The sequence below is a fragment of the Hyaena hyaena genome, unplaced genomic scaffold (assembly GCF_003009895.1).
Source record: "Hyaena hyaena isolate Hyena2069 unplaced genomic scaffold, ASM300989v1 scaffold_492, whole genome shotgun sequence".
NCBI lineage: Eukaryota > Metazoa > Chordata > Mammalia > Carnivora > Hyaenidae > Hyaena > Hyaena hyaena.
The window spans coordinates 238,147-259,653 of record NW_024081124.1 but is presented as its reverse complement, the minus strand read 5'-3'; the positions used below and the strand labels follow the sequence as shown (position 1 = coordinate 259,653).

The 21,507-nt window shown below is 52.4% G+C and overlaps 1 protein-coding gene across 2 annotated transcripts in view; it reads right to left on the bottom strand.

The window, feature by feature from the left end:
* RABEP1 (rabaptin, RAB GTPase binding effector protein 1) overlaps positions 1–21,507 on the bottom strand; it is a 96,848-nt gene that overhangs the window by 10,912 nt on the left and 64,429 nt on the right. For both annotated transcript variants that reach the window (XM_039254540.1, XM_039254541.1), the window contains 7 exons: positions 19,869–19,988; positions 15,349–15,484; positions 12,191–12,369; positions 10,291–10,422; positions 5,174–5,641; positions 4,033–4,137; positions 2,850–2,966 (listed from right to left, as the gene is read on the bottom strand). In XM_039254540.1, coding sequence (XP_039110471.1) covers positions 2,850–2,966; positions 4,033–4,137; positions 5,174–5,641; positions 10,291–10,422; positions 12,191–12,369; positions 15,349–15,484; positions 19,869–19,988 — 1,257 coding nt within the window. The remainder of the gene's footprint in view (positions 1–2,849; positions 2,967–4,032; positions 4,138–5,173; positions 5,642–10,290; positions 10,423–12,190; positions 12,370–15,348; positions 15,485–19,868; positions 19,989–21,507) is intronic.

The following is a 21,507-nucleotide window of genomic DNA, read 5'->3' as shown; positions in this document are numbered from 1 at the left end:
TTTCCCCCTTCTTCTCCCCCACGGTCCTCCGTTAAGTTCCACCTAATCCTCCTACACGTGCAAACATATGGTATCTGTCCTTCTCTGCCTGGCTTATTTCACTCAGCATAACACCCTCAAGGTCCATCCATGTTGCTACACGTGGCAGATTTCATTCTTTCTCATTGCCATGGAGTATTCCATCGTATAGATAAACCACACCTTCATCCATTCATCAGTTGATGGACACTCAGGCTCTTTCCGTGACTTGGCTATTGTTGAGCGTGCTGCTATGAACACTGGGGTACATGTGCCCCTATGCATCAGCACTCCTGTGTCTCTTGGGTAAATCCCTAGCAGTGCTATTGCTGGGTCATAGGGGAGTTCTATTAATTTTTTGAGGAACCTCCACACTGTTTTCCAGAGGGGCTGCACCCGTTTTCATTCCCACTTACAGTGTAGGAGGGTGCCCGTTTCTCCACATCCTCACCAGCATCTAGAGTTCTCTGATTTGCTCATTTTAGCCACTCTGACCGGCGTGAGGTGGTATCTCAGTGTGGTTTTGATGTGTATTTCCCTGATGAGGAGGGATGCTGAGCATCGTTAGAAGGTTCTGCATCTTGATCCAGGTGATGATCACCTGGTTACATTTTTTCACACGTTAAAATTCACTAAATTTTACACTTGAAATCTCTATACTTTACTGTACGTCTAGCCCAAGAGCAGGGATGCATTCTCGGGGAGGAGGACGCAAGCAAGGGCTCGGCACGGGTCTCACACCCACCCCTGCGCTACTCAGAAGAACACGTCCAAATGCTTTGCAAAGACTAAAAAAAAACTGGTATTAAAGCACCATTCACGGGAGGCAAAGCCACAAGCCGCTGAGTGAACTTAAGCAGATGAACAGAACATCATTTCCCCAGTTCCCAGGACACAGTCTAAGCACCTGACACAGAGTCAGGAAGATGTGACCTGTTCTCCAGGGAGAAGGAGCCGCACAGACAGCAACCCCAGGACGTGCGGGAGGCATCAGAGGCCGTGGCGCGGGTACTGGACTGCTGCGCGAGGAAACCGTAAATGCTTTGAAATGAATGAAAACATAGTTCTCAGCAGGAAAATAAAACCTATTAAAAAGCAGCACGTGAAAAATTTACTGTAAATTACAGCATAGAACTTGGCACCAATCGAAGAGAACAGAGTCTGGACCCTGACCCCCCACAAGCAGTCACTTGACAAATGACAGGTGACCTTGGAGAGAAGCAGGAAAAAGGTGACTCTCTCCCTAAGTATACAGGAACTGGTGATCCCTGTGAAAGAATGAAAACTTTACCTTATCTACAGTATATACATCAAAGTCAGTTCTAGGTGGATTTTTAGATATAAATATGACTATATACTGAATAGGTATGAAAATACGTTTCTAATCCCAGAGCAAGAAGACATTCTTTAAGAAAAACCACACGCACGCAGAACAAACATCACCAATCATAAAGAAAAGATCAATGGGGGCACCTGAGTGGCTCAGTCAGTTAAGCGTCCGACTCTTGATTTATTTCGGCTCAGGTCATGATCTCACAGTTCGTGGGTTTGGGCCCCATGTCAGGCTCTGAACTGACAGGGCAGAGCCTGCTTCGGATTCTCTGTCTCTCTGGCCCTCCCCTATTCATGCTCTCTCTGTCTCTCTCAAAAGAAATTTTAAAACAAAGATCAATAAATTTGACTATGTGAAAGTTAAGAACTTCTGTTCAAAAAGACACCATTAAAATAACGAGAACATAAAGTACTGATAAGAAAACATTTGTCCCACATATCACCAAAAGGCTCTACGAAGATTACGCATCTAACAAATCAGAAAAATAAAATAAAAATAAAAATTAACAATAAGCAAAATAAAACAAATAAGCAAAAATAAATAGAAACTAGACGATCCAATAGAAAAATCAGCCTAAGTCTTAAGGACTCTCCCTCTCTCTCTCCCTGTCTCTCTCTCTCTCTCTCTCACACACACACACACACACACACACACACACACACACTGACGCCTCCGTGGCCGATAAACACGAGAAACACGAAGTCACCTCGGCGCTCATCGGAGAAACACAAACTAAGCCCCGGCGCCCCACACACCGGCTGCAGTTACAATAACGGAATGAAGTCTGTGCCCAGAATGGCTCCCGTGCGACACTGCCAGCTGGGGAGCCCTGGCGTCTTCACCTACTGGGGTGAACACATTCTCAACAGGGACCCTGGCCGCCCGTCCTGGCGCCTACGCCGCAGGAGCACACGCCACAAGCCCTATGCAGACATTCAGAGAACAGTCATTCCTAACTGCCCAGGGCCGGAACCTGCCCCGGCGCTCATCAGGACGGACAGACGGCCGCAGCTGCACAGGGGCACGGGGACGGCGCACAAGGTGCGGCTACAGGCACCGGGCCAGCCTCTCAGGATGCGCGTGGAGGGGCAGGGACGGGGGCACAGCACCAGGCCGACGGCGTCCCCGATTAGGCCGGGGTTCTCACCCGGGGGGCCTGGCTCAGGCTCCGGCCCGTGACCCGGGCAGTGCTCACACGGAGCTAGCTCTGGTGTGTGTGCTGCATCTGTGTCTGAGTTTTCTATTTGTACACATTCCAGAAGCGAGAGCACAATTCCCGTCAGGAAGGAGTTTTGCGCCGCAGAAAAAACTAATAAAAATCAAAGGGGAAGGAGGACGGGAGCCTGACGACGCCCGTTAAGCAGCTACTGCCAAGACCCCGTACGTATCCACTCCTTCCCAAGAGAGCCGTAGGGCGGCAGCAGACACGGGTCAGCGAGAGCCCCCGCTCTGCGGGGGAGGAGCCTCCGGGCCCGGGGACAGGACGGGAGCCGCGCACCTGCAGGCTGGTGTCCTCCGCGCTGCGCCTCAGCGCCGCCTCCAGCCCGTGCCGCTCCCTCAGCGTCCTCTCCAGCTGGTCGTTGGCCTGTCTCAGCATCGCCTGCAGCTTCTTCACCTGCGCCGTTTCAAATGCCAGAAGCAAGCAATGGAATTCTTTCATCAACGTAAAAACAATCCCTCGCTCCAGAACATTTTTTAAATCTCTTTTTTCTTCCTGAGAAACAGCACAGGCTTGTCAATTCAGAATGAAGGACCCCACGTGAGGTACGGCTAACGAGTCACTCTGCACGTGCGCGGTCCCTTCCTGGGTCCCTCAGGCCAGGGCCCCGGCCCCTCGCTCTGGTCCATCCTCGGCCTTCCCTCTGCAACCTGCACGAACGCTACGAGTTCTGTCTAAAGTAAAAGTCAACACATCACTTCCCTCCTTGGAATTTCCAAACTCGGCCCAAAGTGTTCAAGGTACAGTTCCCCTGAACTCGCTTCCGCTCCTACCCAGTCCCTCCAGGACCTCACCCCTTCCTGTACGGCATACGCCCCCTCCACTCCCCCCAGTTCTGCCGTGCCCACCGGGACCGGAGTACCCAGAACCGGCAAGGCACCTGCACAAAGCGCCGGCACACTGCCTACTGAGGGGACCGTGGAAGGGACTGGAAGGACCCCTCTTCCCCTCCTGTGGACTCTGACAAGCCTTCTGTCCCCAGGTCCTGCTTCCTGAATGGTTCTGACGAGTCGTGATGAGACGCCTTATTCGGACAGGCGCTCGTCAATCCCTGCACCAGGTCGGCCGAGTCTTTCTTTCTGTCACCCCATAAACTAACCTTAACCAATTCACACATTTCTCACGAGGGGCAGGCAGTAGGCAATGAAGACGCCCTACGGCGGCAGGGATGAGACCCCGTTAGAAGCGGCTACACCTCCCTCCTCCCCCACATCGGGAAGCACGCTCGTGTGCACACCGACAGCGGCCACGTCGGGCGTGCATGTGCCGCGGGCACCCCTGCCACCACGGGCTGCGCCAGCTGGGCTCCAGTGTGCTTCCACTGGAAACTAAGTGACGCTGCACGCACGGGGTCACGGCACACGTGACGCGGATGCGCTTCAGAGAGCAAGTGGAAGGGAAAAGGCACCCCCTCTGCGCCTCCGGCGAAAACTACAGCTCGCGGCCGGCCGAGCGCACTCACCTGGTCTCGCGTCTCAGCCTCCTGAGTCTGAAGCCCCTGCAGCTGTTTCTCGTAGTTGGAACACATGTCACAGCGTCTGCCGAGTTTGTTTCCGGCGTTATGTACCTGCAGGCACCAGAATGACGTCTTACCAGGCAGAACGAGATGCTTCCGCGTCACATGCATGACCATGACCGCGTGCACAGCCTGACCCGTGTTCGGGACGGGGGCGGGAGGGTATGGCTTCCACAGAGACCACGAGAAGTGACGGGACAGGGCGGACTCCCCAGTATGGGTTTGATGGGACAACAAGGGGCCCACCTAACCACCGGGCGGCCGAGGGCCACAAACACCGCGTTTGAGGCGATCGAAAGGCAAGAGGCAGGCCCGGCGGCTCCCAGTCTAAGCAGGGGCGCAGGGGGGTGGGAGCGGGGAGGGACCAGCACCCCCTCGCTCCCACCCGCCTTGCCTCGCACAGGCAGCCCCGCCACGTACCACCCCTGCACCCCCTCTCTCACACGTGTTCCGCACGAGACCGTAGGGAACACTTTCCATCAGGCTTAGTCAGCGGACCCACTCACGGGTCAACAGCTGCTTAAAGAGACACGGCCCCGAGAAAAGAAAGTGCTAGAAATCTGAACACCTGGTCCCCGACCCATGTCTCTACACGGAGGAGAAACCCAGGCGAATCTGGTGCCTGAGACCCACCCTCGCCCGCAGACTGGGACAAGGTCGTCACCACCCGAAGCTCTAGTTGATGGGGTCCAGGACGGCCCCGTCACCTGCAAGGCCGCGCGCAAATGCGCAGGGACAGTTCCATCTCCCAACGGACGTCTAAGTTGGCAAAAGCTCTCAGGAAGAATATTAACCCCTCCCCTATCTGCCACCCCCTCCACAAGCGCACGCGCAGCGTCAACTGCTGATGGCACGTGAGGGGAGAGCAGCCGCCAAGCAAAGCAAATCCAGGGTGTGCCACCGTCAAACGGGCTGCGCCCCCCGCTTCAGCGGGGACACCATGGTCACCGGGTGCGCAGGAGCTCGGCGTGGCAGCCTGAGGACGCACGCGCAGCGGCCCCGGGCTGTCTCTCGAGTGAGCACTAACCCCGGAGCCACCGGCCGGCCCCCAGGGGGGTAAGAGGGCAGAAGTCCGAGAGCGGCTCACCTCCTTCTGCAGGAGGTCCCACTCCGTCTCGCTGACTAAGCGGTAGCCGCTGGGGGACACGTACGCAGTCTCCACACCCTGGGTGACGCTGGACAGGAGAGACGCCGTCTCTTCTTGCTCTGGCGTCATGGCCTTGATCGCTCTCTCCTGGTCTTTGGTTAACATGAACCCGCCTGGCATCTGCAGCGACCCAAGGGAAGCGGTGTCGAAGTTCTCAGACACCGAGTCTGCTCCCACCAACGGCCCAAAATCCGACTCGTCCAGGTTTCCGGCAGACTTGGCCTTGCAGTTGTAGCCCAAAGCTTTGGACTGCAGCGAGCCCGAGGGCCCAAGGCTGTCCGTGGACTGTGCTCTCCTGAGTCCGTCTTTGAACACGTCACTGTCCGATCTGGCGAACGGGTCCCCGGACGGCAACAACAGGTCCGCGTCCAGGGAGTGCACTGAGCCGTGGGTGCTACCTCGGTGCTCCTGAAACGGGAGAACGCACGGCACCGAGTTAGACGATTCTCTAGATTCCAAAGAGAAAAACGACCGTATCTTACAAGCGTTCAGCCACACACCAGGTAGGGCGACTGTCGGCACACGCCTCACATGCCCACTGAACGTTTCCTGAGAGTCCTGTATACGCCAGGCGCTAAGCCCGGCACTCAGGGTGCGGAGCAACCCTCACCTCAAGATGTTTACAGTTTCATGACAAAAATTAACAAGGCTATTAGAACGCCCTACGTAATTCAATAACAGGTTAGAAGTCTGTACTGAAATGTTCTGGGGGCTCAAGGGTGGGCTTCGGCCCAGACGTAAGGGGTCAGGGAAGGGTTCCTTGAAGTTCAGTGTCAGGCGTGCTGAGCGTAGGTGCTTGCTGTATATCCACACGGAGGTACCAACCAGTAGACAAGTTTTTAGACAGAGGCCTGACAGTGACCACCACATAATGATAAAGTGTCAGCAGCAAATCAGAACCCCTCGGAGAAACACCAGATCTGTCCATTTTGGGGATGGAAGGAGGAAGGAGGAGCCTAAGTAGGAGGGAAACGAGGAAAGTTCCACATGCTGGAAGGTGTGATCAACACGTAAAATGGGGTGCACGGAGCGAAAGGAGCCAAGACGCAAAAGGTACCACGCTGTGTGTCCCCATCGGCGTGAAACATCCAGAGCGGTGACTCCGTAAAGACGGAAAAGCCAATCAGAGGTTGCCAAAGGCCGAGGGGAAGGATGCTGGGCAGTGCTCCTTAGTGGGCGCGGGGCCTCCTCTGGGGGAGGACAATGTTTTGAAACCAGACAAAGGTGGTGCTTGCACGACACAGTATGTGTACTCAAGTGCCACTGAATCACACACTTTAAACGGCTAATTTTACAACGTGTAGATTCCACCTCAATTAAAAACTGCCTGGGCCCCAGGTGCTGTTCCAGATGCAGCCACACGGTTACTGGGGATCAGAACACAAGAACACATAGCAAGCTTTTCTTGATATTCAATGTATTTGGTTTTAAGGACTAGCCTTTATTTTAACATAACATCCTGTCTACTTTTCGTTGTTAAATGCCTGTTTTAAGTTTATTTACTTATTTTGAGACAGAATGCACGAGAATAGGGGAAGAGACGGGGTGGGGGAGAACAGAGGATCTGAATCGGGCTCTGCGCTGTCAGCAGGGCCGACACGGGGCTCAAATGCATGAACTCTGAGATCATGACCTGAGCCAAAATTGGATGCTCAACCAACTGAGCCACCCAGGTGCCCCAAGTACCCTTTCTTTTGTGAACTGGTGAAAACTGTGAAATATAAAACTTTTGAATACTTTAAAAATATCCTTACATGGTAAAAAATTAACAAATTTTTATTAATTTCTCCATTTTTTCTCTTTATTTAAAAAAAAAATTTTTATAGTTTATTTTTGAGACAGACACAGCATGAGCGGGGGAGGGGCAGAGAGAGAGGAAGACACAGAATCTGAAACAGGCTCCAGGCTCTGAGCTGTCAGCACAGAGCCCGACACGGGGCTCGAACCCATGAACCGTGAGATCTGACCTGAGCTTTCTCTTTAAATTTAGATTTTTTTTCATGGATGAGAGCAGCTGCTGGAGGAACACAGCACACCTCAGGTGGCTTTGGTCAGGGTCCCAGGGTCCAGTCTGTTACCTTATAAAGCAGCCTCGCACCTCACTGGCCACATGCAGTGCGACTGTGACACGGCTGTGACACGGAGGAGGACAAGGGACCGCGCAGGCAAGGTGAGGGCCATTTAAGCCAAGGCAGCCCCCGTGCTGGTGACAACACAGCAATATGGGGGGGGGGATGGGCTGCACGGTACTTCTGGAAGCTGACTCAGCATGTTCTGGTACTTTACAAATGCTTGTGCCCTTAAACTCGGCCGCTCTTTCCCCGAGGGCATCGGGTAAGTCTGCAGTGATTTGTGTCCAGGGAAGAATTCTATGACCAGCAGAGGGGCGTCACTTGGAGTGATCAAAGCTCCCAGGCGAGTGAAAGACAGAACCACTGTGACCATCGGGTTGTGGATCCTGCCTCTGAGTCTCTACACTTCATGACGCTTTGCCGTGTGAGGGCCAGCCAGCTCCTCCAGGCTCCCTGGTCCCTCCGGTCAATACGCACCCGCCTGCGCACACGGCTCTCACATACACCCGCCCAGGCCGCGTCCAGCTTCGCTTCCCACGCCCGTGCGCGCGCCCCTCGCCACTCGGAGCCCGAGCTGCCCCCTCGCCCTGGCTCCGCACAGGGCCAGGTACCCGGGCGGAGGTCACACTCCACCCCAACCCGCTGGGCTGTTCACGCCAGCCGCCCTCCCGCCCTCAGGACTGTCGGCAGCGGTGGCCCAGGACTGTGCCCACGCCACCCCCGTCCTGCTGCCTCACGACCGACTCGGGTGCATCTCGGGGGCTCTACCTAGTGTGCGTGTTAGTCCCTAGACACCATCACGGTAAACTTTCCTTTCCATGGCGCTGACCCTCCAACCTGGGCACGAGTCCATGAACAGGGTCATAAGAAACCACGGGCACGGTGCCCGCCGCGAAGTGCCGGCTGTGGGCAAACATTCACGGTGTGACGCGCCGCGACTTTCAGACAGATTCAGGTGGAAAAATTTTACATGAACGTTACGTCTGGTTGCAATATGGGTCACGTTTTAAAAGTGAAAACAGAGAGGTGCCTGGGTGGCTTAGTCGGTTAAGCGTCCGACTTTCCGACTTTCGCTTAGGTCATGATCTCGCGGTTCGTGGGTTCGAGCCCCGCGTCGGGCTCTGTGCTGACTGCCAGCTCAGAGCCTGGAGCCTGTTTCGGTCTGTGACTCCCTCTCTCTCTGACCCTCCCCTGCTCACGCTGTCTCTGTCTCCTAGAAATAAATAAAACATTAAAAAAAATAATAAAATAAAAATTAAAATTAAAAAATTAAAAAAAAGTGAAAACAGAAACACGTTCACTTTGGAAAGGACGGGAGGGGCACGCAGCAGCACGCCCGGGCGCCTCTGGTCCCTCCGGGGGAGCACGCGCTGCCTTCGGGGAACAGGACGCTCTAAGCCCGCGACTGCGACCGGAGGGCTACAACCTCTGACCGTCCTCGGTCCTCGGCTAGAAACTGCTGTCGCTCAAAGCGGCGCCTGCCACCTTTACGTCATCAGGCGAATGGGAGCCTTCACGACTCAACACGGGTGCACTCAGCACTCAAGCTGCACAACCTCAGCCCCTGAAGTCTGAGGTACGGGAAACGTCAGGAAATAACGCCAAGCACAATACACATTACAGACCAGCAGACACGCACTCAGAGAACGTTTAAAACGCTTCCCTGAAAACGAGAGCCAATCTCCCTTTCCCATTTTCCCGAAACCCTGCCCACGTCCCCGCCACGGAACCCACGCAACACGCGGCAGGACCCGAAAACGACCAGTCTCCCGCGAGGCGGCTGGTGCAAAGCGCTCAGCAGAATCGGGCCAGTCGGGTCTCCGTGCACATCCCGGAACAAAGACTGTGACACAGCAATTACGTCACACTTCCCAGAGTCCCTTAGGACGTTTCACTTGAAAAAACGATGAGCGATCTGTAAACACGGGAGACAGAAGCCACGAGGAGGCCGAGGACACGTGGTCGTATGAAGCTGCACACGACCCACACGAGACCCACGCCGTCCCCATGTCACAGGCTGGAAAGGAAGGACGGGGGCAGTACGAACAAGGTCCGGGGGCACGGACGCGGCACGGGTCGTGGGGGCACCAAGGTCACCTGGCCGTGACTGCTCTTCCGGGCCCGGCCAGGGGCTTCACTTTTACCCTGGGGCGGAACAGAAGCCTGTGCCCTGCTGAGACCGAGAGTCGGGGGGGCCAGGCAGCACCCCAGGAGAGGGAGCCTGAACACCAGGCGCACACGACGGGACGGCGACTGTGGCCGGGACCGCGTGGATGACCAGGGGCTGTGGCAGCCGAGCAGGATCCGCCAGGAGCGTGGAGGCGGCAGCAGGTGGACAGACCACCAACTGGCCACCTGAGTAGGCAAGGGGTGGGAGTGTGTGAGTGTGTGTGTGTGCGCGTGTGTGTGTGTGCACGCGCCCGCAGGCGCGCCCACAGCTGAGGCCACACCGCGAGGGAAGGATGTGTGCGCGTGTGGGTGCCTGTAGGCGGACACGGCCCGGAGGCCACGCTGAGGGGAAGGGTGCGTGCGCATCGCTGCGCATGCGCGCACGGCCCCGAGGCCCTGGGAACGCCCCGCCCACCTCCAGACTCCGGCCCCAGCCTCCCCCCGTCCCCGCTGTTGTCACAACCGAAGGCCTGGGATGTGCTCGCACGGGGTTCAGTGTTGGAATGCCTCACATCGTCTCTTCTAAAGAACAAGCTCAAAGTATTAGCAACTTTTCATATTCATACTCGGAAAGATCTTACAGGTTTTATCATTTAAAGATTTTCTCCTACTGTGTTCATTTTGGAACCACGGGGAAAACGCCTGATCACTTCAGAGCTGGTGGCAGCAGAAGCCACCAGCCATCTCCAGGGCCACTGCCCATGACCTCCCAAACGCCTGCTGAAGGCCCTGCGAGTAGAGTAGCTGCGGACATCCTCTCCGGGAGAGGGTACACGTGGTCACACTGTGCGCAGTGACCAGAAGGACTCACCGTACCTCTTCGTTTGATAACTGGGCTGCAGATTCCTCGTGCGCTAACGCGCACGCCGCTGGCACTTTCACCTCCTCCTCGACATCTGCTTTTTTATGGTCCTTCCCCTTACTAAATCTCTGTTGTTCATCTTCCTCCTGAAAGTAGAGAGAAAACACAGCCGTTACCCAGGCGGCCTGTAGCTCATGATCCACTGAGTTCTTGAACCACTCAGAACAAGAGCAAAGCCTTATGGGGAAACTGGACACTGAAGCGTTTTGTGACCACATTTAAGGACATCAGGTCACAACAAAATGTTACACTACTCTAGGCACAGAGAGGGAAAGCCCGTCATGAAGACAAATCAGGACACAGCTTCCAAGAAGAGTGTACAGTAACAGGGAAACATGAAACAAACCGCCCTTTCTCTTCTTCGAGAGAAAACCTACAGGTGAGGGAGACTGAGGGCAGGACACGGCCGGCGGAAACACGTACACATTTATGCAGAACTCACAGGAGTGCCTGAAGCCGATGTGACCGTGCGCTCCACAAACACGAGCAGGCTACCTCAGTGTCCCCAGGCGGCCTCTTGGGAGGGACACACGATTACAACACAGACAAGGACGGACAAGGTGCCACGGCACAAAACAACGACCTCATCGGAAGGACCCAGAACTGGGCCACAGAAGCAGCAGCGACAGGAGCCTGCCGACTGGGTGAGAGCGGACAGCAAGGGTCCCGGGAAGACAGGCGGACCGGGCAGCCGTGAAGGGCAGCCGTGAAGTCTCCGGGGCCGAGAAGACACAGCTCAGGATGAGAGGGGTGCGGACCAGGCAGGGAGTTAGAGACCTGCCATCAGCGCCCCCCATCAGAAAGTCCGGGTATGTGTGCTCTGTTAGCGACACCACATGCGGCCTGAGCGCAGCGCCGACACACGGAAAACCCTCCGTAGGTGTTAGTAAAGGCCTAAGGGGCCGGTTTTGGCATCAGGCGGTTTTAGTGGGCGGCAGGAGGGCACGGTTAGGTCTGCAGAATCTAAGCCCTCAGGTGGGCCGGGTCTACACAACAGAGGGCTGAGTCAGAATGAAAGGAAACGTAAAAAGGATGAAACATCTGAAAACCAAAATCCAACCCAAGTCATGCAGGGTGGTTTAAACCTGTTTCCAACACCTAGCAAGGCTCCTACGCAGCTGCCCGGGGGTGGGAGGCACGTGAGCGCCCACGCACAGTGTGGTGCAGGGCAGCAGCCGCACCACCACTGGAAACGACAAAGGAACAAAGATGACAGAGCCGCCCGAGCGACCCAGGGAGGGGCCGTGTGCGCTCCGGCACCGTCCAGGCAGTCAGCAACAGCGACAGCCGTCTCCTGGGAGCAGGTGGTGCCCCGATCACGTGCGGAGGACAGGGGCCGAGGGGTGCTCACGCTGTGCTGCCTGCGTGACCCGAAGACACCCTAAAACCACGAACACCCGGGAGACAGCCTCCCAGGGGCTGGCTGCACACGGCCATTCCAGTAGGGAGGTGAGCAGGGACAGGCTCACTCTTTGTATTTGCCACAAAATGTCTCTGGCGTGAGCTGTATGTGTGTATTACTCATGTCGTCTAAAAGATAAGGAGAAAACAGGAAGTTGGGCGTGTGGCCCTCTGGACTCCAGCCTTTTCAGATCACTGAGCGCCCCCTCCCCACCCCGTCCCCTTCCAGCGAGGCCGTCACACACACGTGGCCCAGATACACCCGGTCCGGGAGCCCCGGCCAGAGTCGCAGACACCCGTCTTCGCAGAGCGCTTCCCAGAGATGAGCGTCGCTCAGGCCGCTCTGGGCCCAGAGGTCCCGGTCCCTCCAAGGCCCCTGCGGGGGGGGGGCGGCCGGGCCGTGAGCGGGAGGAGCAGGGACGCGCCCCCCCCCCCCCCCGAGCTGCGGCTCACCTGGTCCCTCTTCTTGAGCTCCTCCACCCGCCGCAGCTGCTCGGATGTGAGCACCGCCTCCATGCGCTGCATGTCCCGCATCAGCAGGCGCTGGGACTCCAGGAACTGGTCATTGGCTCTCTGCCACGTGTGTTTCAGCTCGTGGTGCTCTTGTCGCTCTTGCTCCAGGAGGCGGCACACTGCGGGCCCCCCACCCAACACCGGGCATGAGCGGCCACCAGACCAGCTCTGGCCAGGGGTCCGTCCCGCCTGGGGTTGGGATGCGGACCCAGGCGCCTCCCAGGGCAGACCCTCCCCGAGCCCCCAGGAACAGCAACATGGACAAGGGGCCTCTCAGCTCAGGAAGTGCTAGAAACCCCGGTTAAATGAATTTTTATTTATCTGTTTTATAAGATTATTTTTTAACATTTTTGAGAAAGACAGGGCATGAGCGAGGGAGGGGCGGGGAGAGAGGGAGACACAGAATCTGAAACAGGCTGAGCTGTGAGCACAGAGCCTGACGCTGGGCTCAAACCCTGAGATCATGACCTTAGCCGAAGTCAGACGCTTAACTGCCTAAGCCCCCCAGGTGCCCCTGGTTAAATGAATTTTTAAAGGTTCCTTTCCTGCAGGGCTTGGAGCTCGGCGTCTTCAGTGCGCCTGTGTTCTCTTAGCGGCGGTCCCCAGTCACGTGACCAAAGGTCCCTCCCACAACCACTCCCCTCACACACGTGCTCGGGGACGCACTGTGGGAAATGCTGCTCCAAAAGCCAAGGGCACAGTCACCACTTCCCAGTGTCCCTACACACATTCTGATAAATCTGTCACCCAGAGATCGCCCTGAGCCCGGGCAAGCTCTGGCCTTTCGGGAGAGTCAAATGTCCCGTGGAACGGCCGGTCCTGCTGCTACTCAGCGGCTCGGCCACCTCGTACTGACCAACGAGTGGGGGGCATCGCCGCCACCCCATCACAGCTGTCTGTGACAGAGGCCGGCAGCCCCCTCCTGTGCCAGTGACAGCCAGCCTCTGCCACCGCCTCTGACCAGCTCCCACGGCCAACCAGCACGCTTCCCGCGTGAGGCCCGCGTCTCTAGCCTGTCCTCCGTACTGTCGCTGAACTGAACTTTCTAGGTTGCAAAACTTAGGTTGTTATCACTCTCGGTTTAAAACCCTTCAGAGAGGCCACACCCACGGCCCATTCTGTCCAGCGCCACTCAGACGGAAGTGCGGGACACGCAAAGCCGTAGAGCGCGCCTGGTGGCGGCCAGAGCTGGGAGGGAGGAGACAACGGAGTGACTGGGACTAGTACGCAGCCCCCGTGGCAGTGGCCGAAGTGCTGTGGAAGCGGTGGTAACGGCTCACACCTCCGTGAGATCAGACTTTAAAAGAGTGAACGCCGTGGCGTGGGAACTATGTCTCTGAAAGCTGCCATTTCAGAAAAACATTTGAAAGAAGATCCTTCCTGCCCACAGGCTAAATCCAAGCCCCAGAGCAGAGGCGCCCACGAGCCAGGTCCCGTCGGCCTCTCCCATCATCACACCGGGCCCCGCTGCCCTCGCGTCCTGGCCTGGCCGGAGCCCCTCCTTCGCCCCGTCGCACCACGTGCAGATGTCCTGGGACATCAGGCCCCCGTCTGGCTAACACCCACCTCTTCCAAGAAAGCGCATGGGTGGCACTGCCACCTCCAAGCCCAGCGCCCGTGACCGGCCACGGCGGGAACTCGGTGGCCCGGCGACTGTCCCCAGTTCAGGCTGCAGGCCGCACGGCCGCTCCACTGTTACCGGCCTTCTTTTCACTGACCTCCGGTTTGTGGTGTGAGTGTCCCAGAGGGGAAATCGTCCCCTTACTCGTTTTAATGAAACTTCTCAGATCCTTTTCCAGATGTGCCAGGGAGGTCGGGCGACTCACGCCACCTCTGGGAGGGCCGGGCCACATCGTTTAAATGGAAATTCCAATTTTTTTGGACTTTTTCAGAGTTTGCGTGTCTTTTCAACAGTGGAACAGACCTGAAACGTGCTTCCTGAGAGCCAGAGACTCACTCGAGCTTTGGGTCATTTTCATGACATTTTATGAGAGAATCCCATACAGGCCTTTATATCCCGGGGGAAAGAAGACTCACGTGTAAACTTAAATCACCGATGGAAGAGCTGTACTTCCCGCAGCATTTGATACACTTAAAAGTACCTGCTAGGGGACTTCGACCACACAGTCCTACGCTTGCCAGTAAAAATACGTTCCTAGCACCTCAACACAGACGAGATTTCAAGGGGCCCATGCGTTTACAAGGGAAGAAAGCTCGACCTTCATGTTCGCTAACCTCTAGCTGAAATGTATCATTTCCGTTAATTATAAAATGCAGGCGAGCAACCACAGCAAGGGTAACGACACTCACAGCAGTCACCAGCACAAGCTGCGGACGTGACGGCTCTGTAAGCGCCTGCAGATCTTAACAGATCTCTGAGCTCGGCACCACTTCAAAATTACAACAGTTACCAGACCAGCCACGAAACCTTTGTATATAATGTGTTAATAAAATAGCACACTTGTGACTGTACCATAAGTCTGCAGCCATTTATATTTTGATAACTGTCTTATAGTAAGTGGTTTCTTCTTTATATTTTAGGGATTAAAAAAATGATCCTAAGAGGGGCTCACAAGACTGCCGAGGAAGTCCGCGACACCAAAAGGTTAAGAACCCCAGTAATTAAGACTCACTAGCAGAGTTAAAGACAGAAAGAAGTGAATCTTTATTTTAATGGGGAAAAGAGAAGCCTCCTCCCCAGGCCAGGGGAAAGAGAGCCAATTTCTGTATGTCTCTGCTGCCAGCCTAGTGCAACCAAACTGTCCCTTATACACAGGGATGCTTCTTGAGGCCCTGCAGTACGCTGCCTGCCCTCCCGTCCCGTTTTCACTTTTGCTGAACTACCTCCATCCCAACGGGTCTGGGGGCAAAAGCAGGTGAAGCAGAAATTCCCAGGCCTCCTGTCTTTCCACCCACAGCTCACGCTATGGGAAGCTGTTCCGTTAACAGCTTGCATGCTCGGGAGCCCTCAGGGCTCCAGCTCCTCAGGAGCACATTCAACCAACTGCCAAGTGTAAAGTGAGCCCCGAACATGCTGACTCTCGATTTGCTCGTCTTCTCAGAGACTGAGACTAAAAGCACACAGGATTCGTAGGTACCTTCGTGCAACTCCTTCCGAAGTTTCTCGGCATCTTCCTGGAGAACAGATTTCTGAGTGTTCAGGACGGCGACGTACATCTCCAGGTCCGTTCTGCAGGACTTCTCAGCTTCCAGATAGTGATTCAGCTCCTTAACCTGAAACGCAATGCGATTCTAGTGAACTAAAACTTACGATAGTTTCTACCTGAAATAAGTGAGTGCGTTCTGAATGTGCCTTGAAAATAATTTGTGTGTATACTTACGTAAATTTAAAAGGTTAAAGGTAACCTTTAATTAGAGCACATGCACACTTGCTATAGAAAACTGATCTTGTTCATAATCGTGTCCCCAGGGCAAACACAGAACCGACGCTACACGGGACCCTCCAGGGCCTCGCTCTGCATAAAGGCAGCGTCACCAGTGCCCCCACGGGCTCTGCGCATGTGCTCCCTGCATGACACTCGGTCACACCCAGTTGCTGTGGGCTCTCTGACAAACAGTAGTTAATTTGTAAAGATAAAAACAGTACTGCACTCCTATAAATTTGCTGTTCTTTGATTTCTGGGGAGGAAATTCCAAATGCCTTAAAATTATAAAAAGGACATGTTTTCACAGGCACATATTTTGGAAAGAAAAAAGAGAAAGTGATGATGGAAAAAATAACTAGTCTCACACAGTAATAAACAAACTTGGAGGCAAGTGTGGAATATTTCTTAAAATTACATCTTTTAAGTTTATTTTGAGAGGGTGAGAGAGCATGAGTGGGGGAGGGGCAGGGAGAGGGAGAAACACAGAGTCCCAAGCAGGCTCTGTACTGTCAGCACAGAGCCCAATATGGGCCTCAAACTCGCCAAACTGTGAGATCATGACCTGAGCTGAAATCAAGGAGTTGGGGCGCTTAACCAACTGGGCCACCCAGGTGCCCCTAAAATCATATCTTTTAAGAAATGCCTTGTTTCTGTTTAACAATTAACTATAATACTCAAATATTAACAAGACACTCTAACGTGTGAAACAATTACGACCAGAGTAAAATACAGTCTTGCCCCAGACAGTGAGCACGGAATCCCTCCTTGTGCTCTGTCTTATAAACGGTCATCGTAAGTTCTGGCTGGTCGTGTCAGCTGTTCCTGACAGTTATGTCTAACTTCACTTTCAAGGTCGCTTCCATGCCTGTTTACTTCCTGCTTCTTCAGACTTCAAAACGCTGGCTGACCTGTTTCCAGTGAACTTGACATCAGCACTGCTCGTTCCCAGGCTGAAGTGACTGTTGTGGCTGCCACCGATGAAAGATGTGAAGCTGGTGTGACAAACTGCCAAGTGCCGTGAGGCCTGTCCCTGTCACTGGAGAGGGGGACTCCAGCTGGGGACAAGGAGTCAGTGTGCAGACCCACGATGGTGGTGTACAGCCACTAATTCTACTCATTATTCTACTACTAATTCTACAACCACTAACACCTACGACTACCACTTAGCGCAAATATCTGACTCAGTTAGTAATGAATGAGTCTCTAACCTCTGAAAGCTCCTAAGCAGAACCCTGGGTAAAAGGTGCCACACTATGTGAATTTCTATGAATTCCATCTGCCCTGACACGAAACGAAGCCAAGATCACACAGACATCCACACAAAACGAAGTGAGAGCTGGAGAGTGTGGGGCCACAGCAGGCAGGGACGACCCCAGGGACCCCAAATTCATCAACTGGGGCTCCAACCGGACAGTGGCCGCTGAAACTGCGAGGTGTCGTAGGTTCCAACAGTGGGTATACGCGACCCATCTGTGGTGGACTCACAAGCTGGGGACGGTTAGCCTGCTCCCTACCACCTTCTCGTGTGCTGCTAACGGTTTTCTGGTGACACACCCTCCTTAGATTCCTCGAAATAGGTCCTATTTAGTTATGCTGCTTTTCTTTTTTTTTTTTTTTTAACTACACTGTTGAGAGTTTGTGTTTCTATGTTCCTAAATGAGATGGATATAGATTGCCGTTCCTTCTACCACCCCTCTGTGTGTCTGTGACAAAATTATGCAGGTCTCAAAAAATCTGCAGGAGGGTTTTCCACACACTTTGTAAAATATAAGGATCGCCTCTTTCCAGGTTTGGAAAAACTTGCCTGCAAAAGCCTAATGTCTTTCTGAGGAGCGGAAACAGGAGAAAGGAAGCGTGACTATCAATCTAACTTAAGAGGCACCTTCTGTAACAGTTACTAGCTCCAGGGCGCCCGGGGGCTCTGCTGGCGGAGCGTCCAACTCCCAGTTTCAGCTCAGCTCAGGATCTCACCGTTTGTGACTTCGAGCCGCGTGTCGGGCTCTGCACTGTCAGCACAGACCCTGCTTGGGATTCTCTCTCTCTCTGCCTCTCCTCCACTCTCTCGCCTTCAAAATAAACATAAAAAAAAGGAGAGAAAAGAAAAAAAGAAAGGTCTTCATTTAACCAAATTCCCTTCCTTTGAAACGCACTGATGTGACACCGTTCAGAGAAGAGCTACTGACCCAGAGTTCGGTCCCGTCCTCCTTCCTGACGGTCTGTTTTCCGTCTTCCTGATCAGTCTTTTCGGACGTTTATCTATCTTCCTAGCTTTCTCATTTCCGCACTGTGCTGACATTCTCAAGTTCCCTTCTGCTTTTCTCCTTCACTAATATCTGCTCTTAGGAATATCTACTTCCTAGTATTCACATTGTACTAGTGTTCAGTTTTTAGATTCCTGAGTAAAATACTCAAATCAGTATTTTAGAATTCCTTTTTCCATGATTTTCCCCATTTCCAGAGATTTTATCTTAGTTACCATTTTACTGTAAATAATAACCCGTCATCAGAGAGTTCAGTCTGCATAACAATCCTTCAAAATGTGCTGACGCTTCCTTTGTGTCACTATGAAAAATACAACGTACGTAAAAGTCACAATACTTTGTCCCAGGCGCTCTCGTAAGCGGTCTCTGTAATCCTGACAACAGCCTTCCGAGGCGTGTTGTCAATTTTATAGCTGAGACAACCGAACACAGGCAGACTGCTCTGCCAGAGGCCCCCCGCCGAGCACCGCTGAGCTGCAAACCCCTCCGCTCTCCGACTGCAGGAGACGCAGTCCCGCTTCCTGGGCTCCAGGACTCTGTGTCTGTTGCATCTAAATCAGTCATCTGGCTACTCAAAGCCCCCACATCCCTAACATTTTTTCCTGCTTACACGGTCACTTGCTAAACATCAGCTTCAAGCTCCTACTACAACTGGGAGTGTTAGTTTCCCCTTAATTGTCCCTTTTAGTTCACATATTTCAAGGTATGCAAGGTGCATTCAATCATGACTGTCCTGTCCTACCGATGGATGGGGTCCCTCTCTCTGTTCTTCTTTCCTTTACATCCTAAAGGCTTCATATCACAACTGCTGTATCAACGTTCCTTTGCTCAGAACTTACATGGCGTATCTTCAAATATCCCATTATTTTCGGTCTTGTAGTTTTATTTTAGGTGCATCTATTATAAGCAATATAAATTTAGGTTTTTTAAAATCCCATCTTTCAGGGGCACCTGGGCGGCTCAGTCAGTTAACGGTCCGACTTCGGCTCAGGGCATGATCTCACGGTTCGTGGGTTCGAGCCCCGTGTCGGGCTCTATGCTGACAGCTCAGAGGCTGGAGCCGGTTTCAGATTCTGTGTCTCCCTCTCTCTCTGATCCTCCCCTGCTCATACTGTCTCTCTCTCTCTCTCTTTCAGAAATAAATAAGTAAATAAATAAACAAACTATTGAAACACTTTTTTTAGGGGCACCTGGGCAGCTCAGTTGGTTAACCGTCCAACTTTGGCTCAGGTCATGATCTCACAGTCTGTGGGGTTGAGCCCCATTCGGGCTCTGTGCTGACAGCTCAGAGCCTAGAGCCTGCTTCAGATCCTGTGTCTCCCTCTCTCTCTAAGCCTCCCGCGCTCGCTCTCTGTCTCTGTCTCTAAAAATAAAGACATTAAAAAAATTTTTTTTTAAATAAGATAAATAAAATCCCATCTTTCAGTAGGTGATTATCTGTTTACACTTATTAACATGGACACACTCCCCTTTCCACATTCCTATGCTGTGCTTTTGTTTATTGCCTTTTTTAAATTATTTTTTTTCTTTTCCTACTTTCAATTAATTGTTAAAATTATCAACATTCCCTCTCTATTCCCTTTGCTGTGTCTTTACGGCCAGCAAACCCAGCCACACTCTAACCACATCATCTTTCAGACATCAGTACTGGGACAGCTTCAGGGAACAAAGTCAACTTGGAACAACTCATCTTCCTCAACAAGGAAACAGAGGAGTCCAGGGCTCGTTCTGACAAGCGAGTGAACACTAACACTGCAGTGTAGCAGCTGCGAGCACCGCTACTGGGATTAGACCATCCATCCGGAATTGTCTCCAACCTTTTTTTTTCTTTTTCTTTTGTATTTTAAAGAAACCAAGATGCTCTGGAGGCCCAATGTGAATGCCAAGGCTTGCTCCTCCGGGACCCTAACGTGGCTCACAGCGCTAGGCCAGGGGGTTGGGCGCAAGGAAGGGGCTGCAACATCTCACAACCTTTGAGGCTTCCAGCTCCTTAACCTTGTCTTCAGCCTCCGTCAGCTTCTCTTTCAGAGCCGCGATCTCCTTCTCCATGGGCATCACAACAGACCGAAGCTTCTCAGCATCCTCTTGCGCCTACAGTTAAAAAAGAAGTAAGGGCTACAACTTACTGGTTCGTTGCTTTTCTGAGAAACCGACTCACAGGTCATTAGACTGAGCGCAAGGAAGCCCACCAGGTACTGTATGAGCGCGCATTAGACCGGACCACGTCTGATTTCCAGCGCTCTAAGACTCTGAAGGTCAAGTCATCACCAATTTTCCCAGATGTTCCACTTAGAAATTGGGACTGGGTAGGAAAATGGATTCACTATGACAACTTTGATTTCTCATATCAATTCATTAAACTGGAAAACACCCCAGATACAAAAGGAAATACATATAACACTTTAATTTTTATACTTCTAGTTAACTAAATTCACAAAGCCATAATTTCTTACGAAATGGTTGGATGAAAGCTCTGATTAGTTTAGAAACATAAAAAAAATAGAACAGATTTTCTAAAATGTTACAAAATTATGTTGCTATTAAAGAGCTTCCATCTTATTTTTTTTTAAAATTTTTTAACATTTATTCATTTTTTGAGAGACAGAGAATGAGTGGGGAAGGGGCAGAGAGTGAGGAGACACAGAATCCAAACCAGGCTCCAGGCTCTGAGCTGTCAGCACAGAGCCCAACTCGGGACTCAAACTTGTGAACCGTGAAATCATGACCTGAGCCAAAGTTGGACTTAACTGACTGAGCCACCCAGGTGCCCCAATAATATTTAAGTAACTCTTAAAATAACTAAGATAGGGGTGTCGGGATCTGTGCTGACAGCTCAGAGCCTGGAGCCTGTTTCAGATTCTGTGTCTCCCTTTCTCTCTGCCCCTCCCCTGCTCATGCTGTCTCTCTCTCTCTCTCCCTCTCTCAGAAATAAAACATTAAAAAAAATTAAATATTATTTTACTTTTGATATCTAAATGAAACAAACCCAAAGAATGACCCCTAAAACTATATTGCTCTCTACCCTTCAGTCTCAAAAACATGGATTAAAAGAAAATAACATCCATAAATTAGTAAACTGGTGAGAAACTATTATGCGTATATCGTATAACATATATATGTATATTGTGTCTGTGTGTGCACATGTGCATATGTGTATATGTGTGTATGTGCGTAAATGTACTTATGCATGTACGTGTATACGTGTATATGCACGTATGCATGTATGTGCATATACGGGGTATATGTGTGTGTGTATGCATGTGTGTATATATACACAGAAACAAAGGCAGACTTAAAACTTAGCTTTTTCCCTTCTAGTGAAAATAAAAATTGACCTTATTCTCTAAATTTAGAAGAGCTCAAATTCATCCTCCATGTTTGTGATAGGAAAAATGTCATATATGCCCAAATATGCATGGGGCTTTTCCCCAAAATACATCGCTCTCAGAAAAAAGGGATTCACTTTGTTTTTCAGTCCTTACAAAGTCTTTTAACCATTTATTTTATTTTTAACTAAGTACTGTCTGGAAAAGACATATGAGCTTAAAACATCTTCTGCCTAGGCTAACTTGGGATACTTACAGATCTGCTGTGCTGATAATAAACAGCA